The sequence below is a fragment of the Danio rerio genome, chromosome 22 (assembly GCF_052040795.2).
Source record: "Danio rerio strain M-AB ecotype USA chromosome 22, GRCz13ab, whole genome shotgun sequence".
NCBI classification, from domain to species: domain Eukaryota; kingdom Metazoa; phylum Chordata; class Actinopteri; order Cypriniformes; family Danionidae; genus Danio; species Danio rerio.
Genome location: NC_141042.1, coordinates 505,001 through 515,000, shown reverse-complemented (window position 1 = coordinate 515,000; position 10,000 = coordinate 505,001). Strand labels below are relative to the sequence as shown.

At 46.5% G+C, this 10,000-nt stretch overlaps 4 protein-coding genes across 8 annotated transcripts in view; all 4 read right to left on the bottom strand.

The window, feature by feature from the left end:
- The window catches only part of celsr2 (cadherin, EGF LAG seven-pass G-type receptor 2), a 223,612-nt gene extending 219,719 nt beyond the window's left edge, over positions 1–3,893 (bottom strand). For all 3 annotated transcript variants that reach the window (XR_015521251.1, XR_015521250.1, NM_001080577.2), the window contains 1 exon segment: positions 291–3,893. Coding sequence is in view for 1 of the 3 variants with exons in the window: in NM_001080577.2 (NP_001074046.2) it covers positions 291–3,780 (3,490 nt within the window). In the remaining 2 variants the exon portion in view is untranslated.
- zgc:112334 overlaps positions 1–10,000 on the bottom strand; it is a gene marked incomplete at its 3' end in the record, with an annotated part of 817,035 nt that overhangs the window by 480,845 nt on the left and 326,190 nt on the right.
- prkar2ab (protein kinase, cAMP-dependent, regulatory, type II, alpha, B) overlaps positions 1–10,000 on the bottom strand; it is a 773,085-nt gene that overhangs the window by 480,843 nt on the left and 282,242 nt on the right.
- capzb (capping actin protein of muscle Z-line subunit beta) overlaps positions 5,801–10,000 on the bottom strand; it is a 17,170-nt gene continuing 12,970 nt past the window's right edge. The window contains 2 exon segments of one of the 3 annotated variants that reach the window (NM_199935.2): positions 5,801–6,110; positions 6,143–6,669. In NM_199935.2, the coding sequence (NP_956229.1) occupies positions 6,579–6,669 (91 nt within the window). In that variant the 3' untranslated portion in view covers positions 5,801–6,110; positions 6,143–6,578. 3 annotated transcript variants of the gene reach the window in all.

Genomic DNA, 10,000 nt, shown 5'->3' with positions numbered 1-10,000 from the left:
GTGATCATTCGTTTTTTGGAAAGTGTTTTATATTTTATTAATATTTATTTATAATTTGCTACATTTTTAATCAAACATCAGCCCTGAAATTCTAAATAAAGCGAGTAATATAATCACATTTAAATTAGTGTGTTTAATTGTGATCAATATAAATAAACTATTAAATAATTAATTACATTTACAGAAATGGTACTTTCTCGTGATATATATCGTTATGTCCACTGCGTTATAAGTCGATATATTGATTTTTGTAAGAACACATTCGTAAACACAATTTAATAAACTCTTACCGGAGACGGAGATCTTCATGGATGCCTCCAGGGGTCTGTTGTTGTCCAGGGCTCTGCTGAGTCGGATCTCGCCAGTGCTCTGGTTTAGAATCACCAGTTTCAGCTCGTTTCCGGCTTCAAAACTGTAGTGTAGCTGATCGGACACATCGGGGTCCTGCGCTGGGATACGCCCGATCACTCCTGAAGGGAAGCTGTTGGTCTTATCCGTCACGTAATTGTTAAAGATAATCTGGAAGTTCTTGAGGACTGGGACGTTATCGTTTTTATCGATGAGCTTGATGTGTACTGTGGCTCTGCTGACTAGCGGAGCAGACGTAGCTTGAACTACAATCACATACTCCGCACGCGTCTCGTAGTCGAGGTCGGTAAGAGCTGTGAGTTCTCCAGAGAAAATATCCAGCTGGAAGACCTCGGGGATGTTGCCTTCCACGATCTGGTACATGATTTGAGCGTTGCTGCCTTCGTCTGGGTCTGACGCAGATATGTGCGCCACCACGAGCCCAATGGGACTGTTCTCCTCCACGAATATATCGAACTCATCTTTCTCGAACACAGGCGGGTTATCGTTCACATCTAAAATCGTCACCTGCATGTCAACAGCAGTCTTGAGCGCAGGAACTCCTTTATCCACAGCGAAGGCTTGCAGGTTATAGATGGCAGTATTTTCTCGATCGAGACGACGCAGAGTTCGTACGATCCCTGAGGTAGACTCGATGATGAAGTCACCGTCACCATCTTCTCCGCCCTGGAAGGTGTAAAAGACGCGACCATTAAGGCCAGAGTCCCTGTCAGTTGCGGAGACCTGCAGGACACTGGTGAACACGGGGATGTCCTCCATGACGGAGCCCAAATAGCGGTCGCGCTGGAAGACCGGAGAGTTATCATTAACATCGTTCACTAGGATCTCCAAGTAGGTGGTGTCAGATTTCTGCGGGATGCCGTTGTCTCGAGCTGTGATGGCGAGCGTGTAGGACACTTGATCCTCGTAGTCTAGCTCCATCTGTGTGGTCACGGCACCACTATCTGCGTCGATGTTGAACTGTGGGATGCTGTCGTCCATGATGTAGGTAATTCGAGCATTCTCGCCCGTATCCTCGTCTGTGGCGCTGATCATCACTACTGTAGTGCCCACAGGTCGGTCCTCGTTGATGTTGACGGTGTAATGCGAGCTCTGGAAGACCGGTCGGTGTGTGTTGGCATCTGTGACGTTTACGTAAACTTTAGCTGTGTCGAAGCGTGTGCCGTCAGACGCGGTGACCGTGAGGACGTACTGTCTCTCCAGCTTGTAGTCCAGCGGTAGAGCGAGCGTAATCAGGCCTCCGCCGCTCTGACTGGTGATGGAGAACCGGTTTCTGGTGTTCCCGCTGGAGATCTGATACGTCACCACGCTGTTAATATCCTGATCGACTGCGGACACTGTGACCACACTTGTTCCGACAGCGGCGTCTTCATTTAGACGCATGTAGTAGGCCTTCTGTGTGAACTCAGGGTTGTTGTCATTGACGTCTAAAATGGTCATGCTAATGCTAGCAGATGAAGACATGGCTGGCGCTCCGTGATCTCGCGCTTCCACTCCGAAGTTATAAAAGTCCACAGTTTCTCTGTCCAGTTCTGCAGCTACGACGATCCAGCCGGTGCTGTTGTTGATGGTGAACGGGAAGTTGGCCGTGGTCTCTGTGAGGCGATATTCCAAGCGTGAATTATCTCCAGCGTCAGCGTCTACGGCCTGAATGTGGATGACAGAATATCCCACAGGAACGTTCTCCAGCACTGTCGCCTGGAACGGAGTGCTGACAAATATCGGTGCATTATCGTTAATGTCCAGCACCTGCACTGTGACGAGGCCGCTGATGTTGGAGAGCGGAGGCCGCCCGCCATCTTGTGCACGAATGCGAAGTGTATACTCTTTATTCATCTCATAGTCCAGCTGGCTCACCAGGTCCAGCTTACCTGTCTGAGCGTCGATGTAGAACTGACCCCTCGTGTTCCCGCTCATGATGCTGAAATGAACCACGGCGTTATTTCCGCGGTCCTGGTCAGTCGCTGTAACCTGAAGGATCTCGGTGTTAGGTGTCAGGTCTTCGGGAACCTGAACGATATAGCGTTTTTCACTGAACTGTGGTGCATTGTCATTGTCGTCCTCCACGACGATGTGGACCGTTGCTGTAGCGCTGCGAGGGCCTGGATCTCGTCCCTGATCGTTCGCTTCAACCATCAGCATGTAGGAGTCGACCGTTTCACGGTCCACCAGGCCTCGTGTGCGTATAACCCCAGAGCGGGAATCAATCTCAAACACGTCATTGGTCCCGTTGCTGTTCAGCAAGTGATAAAGGATGTTTCCGTTGATGGGAGCATCGCCATCTGTTGCACGTACAGTCAGGACCTCGTAACCGATCTCCAGGTTTTCTCGTACGCTCTCTTTATAGTCCTGTTGCTCAAAGGCAGGGTCGTGATCATTTGTGTCGCTGACTGTTACGGTGAGGGTGGCCATAGCCGTACGCCGCGGTGTTCCGTGATCCACTGCCGTGACCCTGAACACGTGTGTGTCTTTTGTTTCTCTGTCTAATATCTCCACAGTGGACACGACTCCACTCGCTGGGTCAACAGCAAAGAGATTGTTGGACCGACTATCAAACAGGGCCTCTAAGACATATTCCAGCCTACCGGCTTCACCCTCATCCGGGTCAACTGCTTTTAAAACAACAACAAAAGTCCCAGCTGGCTGATTCTCTGGAACAGACACCTGATACATCGGCGGGTGAAACTGAGGGTTATTGTTGACATTCCTCCTCCTCCTGCTCAGCAGCCCAGAGTTTGAGCGCGCGGCCAGTCTGAGTACCTTGCTCAGGTGAGTTTGTGTGAACGGGCCGCGGCCCACACGCCAGTGCGCATGCGCAGCGCCCGCGCGCCCCCCGCAGCGCATCTGAAACTCCAGCAAAGAGTCGCGGGTGAAACAGAGCCGAGCGGAAGTAAACAGAGATCCGTCGGATATGTAAAACGCTGAAGTCCTGGTTACATTGCAGCGCGCCGGGTTCCCCGGTAACACATCAAACACCCGGAAAACTGCGCTGTGCGCCTCGCGGCACTCTGAAGACTCAGTCAAACTAATAATTTCCACATCCAACTTGTTTTCCCGTTTGCGCGTGCTCGCGCAGTTCTTTCCATGAACGTGCACATCATACCGGCTGGTTACAAGGTGTCTGAAACCCGACGCGTCCTTACAGTCCACGACCGCGTACACGCTGAACGGGTTCGAAAGAACCGAATCGCAGTTCGGAGCGTTCGAGAGAGTCAGCACACCCGCGTCCGGGCGCAGGAAAGTCTCCGCGAAGCGCGGCAGGAGGAGCTGGTCCAGCGCGCAGGAGCCCCGCTGCAGCTCGGCGATCGCGGTGCCCGGTCCCGCATCCTCACTCACATGCACGGAGAAACAGTCCACGAGCCCCGCGAGCTCAAAACACCCGAAAACAAAGAGCAACAAATCCCCCTTCATCGCTCCTCGCTGCTGCTCCGCGGAGAATGAATTAAATCCAGTTTTTCCCCTCAAACTTGGCGTGCGGAGTCTCCATGCTGATCCACGCACTGCGGTCACGCGCACACACACTCACTCACTCACACACACCTCCAAAGAAACAGCGAGTCCGGGGAGGGGGATCATTAACATAAACCTGATTCACACACACAGAAAAAAAGGGGGGGGGGGGGGGGGTGGGCTGGGTGCTGGTGGGGGGTGTCCTGTGGATGCAGTTGGGGGCAGATCTTAAAAGGACAACTGCCCCACACAAACACACACTCTATCTGTCTCTCTCTTACACACACACACACACACACATCTGCCTTTCTGTGAAGCAGCCCTGAAGTTGCTGATTTATAAGTGATCAGTGAATGTCGGAGTAAACGGAAACCCTGAATATTCAGCGGGCTGTCAGATAAACAGTGGCTTGTTTTATTTCACTGATAGATTGACTGTAATCTCTGCTCATTCACCCTGCTAAAGGTGCAAAAGATCAAATCTCAAAATCACACTGGGATAAAATGTTAAAATATGACATTAAATTGTAGAAAATAACGTTATTATAAAGCGATTTAATCTATAATAAAACTTACCTTGATGTGGGCAGGTGCCAAACAAATATTTGTTGATTTCCTTATTTTCACTCACGTTGACACTAAATGACCCTTAATAAACTCGAGCAAAATACTCTGTTTGATTTCAGATAAAGGTCATTTTTTTGTTTGTTTTGGGCTTCAGTTCTGTGTTGTGCGTGTGTGTTTTGTGTGTGTGTGTGTGTGTGATATGCTAATTATGACAGCAGTTTCAGTCATGTGTAAATGATTTCAAAACTCCCAACTGTTTTCTTTTGGCGCCTTCTGCTGTCTGGAGCGTGTCTGCGCATGTCCGCCTCCCCTCAGAAGGCTCGCTGTAGTTTTGAATGAAGCTTTCGACACATTTAATAATTGAGTTTACTCGCTTTGCAATAGTGCTGAACAACTTTTGCATATTTTATCTGAGTTATATGGTGATCTTTTTTTAAGCCCACTATAGCTTACACCAATGTATGTACTTGAGTTGTTTGATGTTATTTTGGCGCCTTCTGCTGTCTCGGTCGCGTCAGCGCATGCCCGCCAGCATTAGCTCACAGAAAGCTCGTTTTAGTTATGAATAATGAGTGGTTTTCTGTGGGGTATAATATTTCACCACAGCGCGTTTAGTATGAAAAGGCTCGCCCTGAGGCTTCTCCATCAACAGCTGCACCTGCTCTGGAAAACTGAGCAGCTTCAGACCGCCGCTGGAGGCCGCTGTTCTACTGGAGGAATACCGAAAACACGGACAAGGGGTATCTCCGAATTTCTTCTGAACCTCTTACGTTTTATTTGACAATAAATTACCGATGGATTTCGTGATGTATACCCAAAGTGTTTTACTTTACGTACCTTTTATAAAAACAATCTAACCTGCCTAGCAACGCCTCAGAAGAATTCCCGCTCTTTTTTGAAGCAAACCGTCACTGAAAATCCAACTGAAATAACGAGTAGATCAAATTTCAGACATTAAAGTGAACTTATGAACTTTTAAATAAGCGTTAACAAGCCTCAGACATGTAGTCTAAACATTAACTAAAGAAATGATTAGGTTTAATCTATTTTAAGATGTGGAAGACTGAATAAGGTAAGTTTCTTCTTCCACTAATCCCTAGTAAATGTGTTCCATGAGGATATTCCATTAAGGCGATAGAGAGAAGTGTCTTATTTATATTAATAGGAGACAGGCCATTTTCAGCTTCCTTTCACGAGTACTTACTAAATTTACGAGTGCATAAAATATTGATCAGCATGTGATTTCAGTATTTGAGAAGAAATTGACAGAACAGCCATAGGAAATCGCTTTAGCTTCATAGAAACGTGGTTTACCAGCATTTAATGTGATTTGACACTTGAAACAATGCAAACACCAAACATCTTTTTGTAAAAAGATATATTACAAAAGCGAAAGAATGGAAGAAAAACAATGCAGACATTGCAGTTTTTCCTGTTTTTATTGTTGCTGGAGGCCCTAATACATAAACCGTAAGCTTTACAAATAAAAAACAAAACAAACAAAAAAAAAAAACTGGACAAATAATAATCCACCCTGAAGAAAAGAACGAAACCGTCTGACGCTCCCAGATGGGCAGAGAGAGAGAGAGACAGGAGGAACATGTTTGCTGCTTTTGCTTAATAAAACACAGAGATGTGCACGCACACACACACACACACACACACACACACACACACACACACACACACACACACACACACACACACACACACACACACACACACACACACACACACACACACACACACACACACACTTATCTGTGTGAACTCAAGCAGAAAGTTTAATATTAACAGCGATATCAAGGTCATAATACATACATGTGTGTATATTCGTATTTATATATATTTATATATTTATAGAGCACCCAGCGGCGATATTCCTGTGACGGGTGGAGGGTGAAACTACACGAAAACTCCTTCTTCTGATGGCAGGAGAAAAGCTCCGTCCCCACATCACTGGTGACATCACTGAGAGCCAATCAGAAAGCTCCGCCTTAATACTACATGATTACAGACCAGAGAGACAGACAGGCAGAGAGAGAGAGAGACGGGTGCAGCTGAAAATACAAAAACCGAAAGCCTGCTCTCCTTTTTCGTTGTTTTCCACAGAGAGGTGTGCGGTGCAGACGGAGAGTGAGACTGACAGACAGACAGACGGAGAGAGAGAAAGAGAGACGGGTGGTGATGTCTCTAGCTCTGCTGTTTGCGTTGGCTAAGCGCTTGAATCAGGTCGTTCTTCAGAGCCTCCTGCTTCGTTTTATCCGCCAGCGGCTGGACGCTCCTGAAAAACACCACACACACACACACACCTTTCAGAACAGGTGTATTTATTCATCTTCATGGTCATACTGGTAAACATGAACGAACACCATGAATATTAGCTGGGTTTAATGCACTTCTCACATCTCTGCACTCATTAATAAACTCTTGAGATGCACAACATGCGAGTTAAAAATAGGAAGTTTCTACGAAATTGAGCAAAACAAATGAAAAATATTTTTTTTTAAAGAGAAAACTCTTTTTAAAATGAAATAATTAATATACTGGAGTGCAGTTTTTCCTCCTTCAAAACTCTTTTTCATTTAAGGTTACGGTCCTTTATTTGCAGTTGTGAAATTAAACGTTGAAAGGCATCCTGACGCTTATTATAGTGAACTGAAACCAAATACACAACTAAATAAGAGATATATTGCAATACCGCTATTAAAGTCAAATATAAATCCTCCTCTTTTCCCACATTTAACTATTTCTATCTGAACAACTGGACTAGCAGAGATTTTCAGCTTTTGACCAGAAGAGAACGGCTGAAAATATTAATGTTCATTTATTTCAATGCGCAGACCAAAGCACAAGAGTAATGACGGGCACTGTCGAGCGTTTCTACATGTGCCCTGGTTCATTCGTTCATTTAAGTCCACTTTTCCGGGACCGGGTCGCAGGGGCAGCAGTTTCAGGAGAGAACCCCAGACTTCCCTCTCCTCAGTAACTTCCTCCAGCTCCTTCGGGGGGATCCTGAGGCGTTCCCAAGCCAGCCAAGAGACAAAGTCCCCCCAGCGTGTCCTGGGTCTTCCCCGAGGCCTCCTTTTGGTAGGACATGCCTGGGACACCTCCCAAGGTGGACATCCAAAACAGATGCCCGAGCTACCTCAGCTGACTTCTCTCAGTGATCTACCATTTCAGCCGCTTGTGTCCGAGATCTTGTCCTTTCAGCCATGAACCAAAGCTCATGAGCATAGGTGAGAGAAGGAACGTAGATTGACCAGTAAATCGAGAGCCTTGCCTTTCGGCTCAGCTCCTTCTTCACCTCAGTGGACTGATACATTGACCGCTTTACTGCTGCCGCTGCACCAATCCGCCTGTCAATCTCAAACTCCATCCTTTTCTCACTCATGAACAAAACCCCAAGAGACTTGATCTCCTCCTCCTGGGGTAAGGACTTTCCTGCAACCTGGAGATGGCAAACCACCTTTTTCCAGGTAGAGCACCTTGGGCTCGGACTTGGAGGGGCTGAATCTAATTCCAGTGGCATCACACTCGGCAGCAAACCGCCCCAGTGCATGCTGAAGGTCCATGTTTGATGAAGCCAACAGAACAACATCCTCTGCAAATATCAGAGATTAAATCCAGTGGTTCCCGAACCGGACCTGCTTCAGCCCAAGGCTGCACATGGAAACTCTGTCCATAAATATTGTGAACAGAATTAGTGACAAAGGGCAGCTCTTCCGGAGTCAAACCTGCACCGGGAACAAGTCTGTGTTATTGCCGGCAATGCGAACCAGACTCCTACTCTGTTCATACAGGGATGAGACGGTCCTCAACAGATCGCCTCTGACCCCATACTCCCAGAGCACCCTCCACACGAGGCACACGGTCGAATGCCTTCGCCAAGTCCACAAAACACATGTGGACAGGTTGGACATACTTCCATGAACCCTCGAGCACCCTGATGAGGGTATAGAGCTGATCCAGTGTACCACGGCCTAGACGAAAACCGGTCGAATGTGCCAGGGTGAAAATTAAAGACATTATTTTCTAAAAGTAAAAAGGTAAACACTCTCGGCTGAACTGGGAACGCCGTGGTATCACCTCGGAGGAAGTGTCTGGGTCTGGGGTTCTCTCCTAAGTCTGCTGCCCCTGTGACCCGGCCCCGGAAAAAAAGTGGATTAAAAAGAATGAATGAATAAAGTCAAACACTGCGCCCTGTGGATATTCCACTCATGCACACGTATACTTATATACGCCTGAACCGCATATGCTTAAAGGACAAGCCAAGTCTGCTGAACAGCGCATGTGTTCCTGCTGCTTCAATAGCACTACTGTGTTGTCATGGTGAAATGACACCTCGACTCGTTTACGGTCAATAATTTAAATTATGCAGTTAAATTCAAAAAGTCTTATGAAATGAGGTTATAGTATTTAATAAAATAATAAATCAATAAATCAATAAAAGCCTGCGGTTTGTGGTAAAGTGAATCCAGAATTTTCCCTTTTTTTATTTCGGCCGCACCCCCACTGATGTCATATCTCGCTGTTATGATGCGCACATATAAGTACAGCTGCATTAGCACACACAATATTTAGTGTTGATATAGAATACATATATTCAGTGCATTAGAGAGGGTTCCCACTCCTTCAGGAACGACAGATTCAAGCAGCGTTCATTATAAATCAAGCACTTTTATAGTTCATCCCCAGCACATGTAGCGTCATGACAGTCTTACAGTACTTAACATTTGACTCAGACTTAATACTTTATGTTGCTCATTTTTCAGAAATGTCCCGTTTTAAACGGTCCTGCTCAAACAGCTCAAGACTGGTCATTGATAATATGTGCATGTGTCAGTATCAGTGTACAAGATTTACACTTGACAATAGAGTACAACTGTTCACATCTAACCATAAATCTAATTTGAATTCAAGAGGCGCGGGAACACTTATTACATTACACACACAGTTTGAGTGTCGGCAGTGTCGTGTTTTTATTGGCGATCATGCTAGTTTGATGTGTAAATGTCATGCTTCACTCTGAAAGCCTAGTGCAGGAACATATTAAGTCACTCTTGCACTCCACGGTGCATGCGGTTAGTGTGTGTGTGGCAGGCAAACACTCGCAGGTCCGTCTGACCCTAGTCAATGTAGATCTGACGCTGCGTCAGAACCTGAGAGAGCTCCCGCTGCAGCTGACGATACTTCTGATTATCAGGAAGAGACTCGATAGACCTGACGCACAGCCCAGACACACACACACACACAGAGGAAAATCAAGAAGAAAGTGACTGGGCTGATGGCAGAGGAACATGTGGAGATGAAGAGCAGATGAGGAACATGGAGAAAACGCCACACTTTCTGACTGACCGAGCAAACACTCGCTAATCAATCGTTCGTTCTGGCTAGCAGTGCACAACACAACCTGCGGAGGACGATTCACAGACAAATGACTCCAATGAACCAGCTCTTTGAATCATTCGGTCTATATGACTCTCAGATGCAACTGTCTGAATCAGTTTACAGAAACTAACATCTGCAAAACAAAACAATAAGAAGAATATAGTCACGTTTAATATACAGACAGAGACACGGAGAGATAGACACGGATGGAGATATAGATGGAT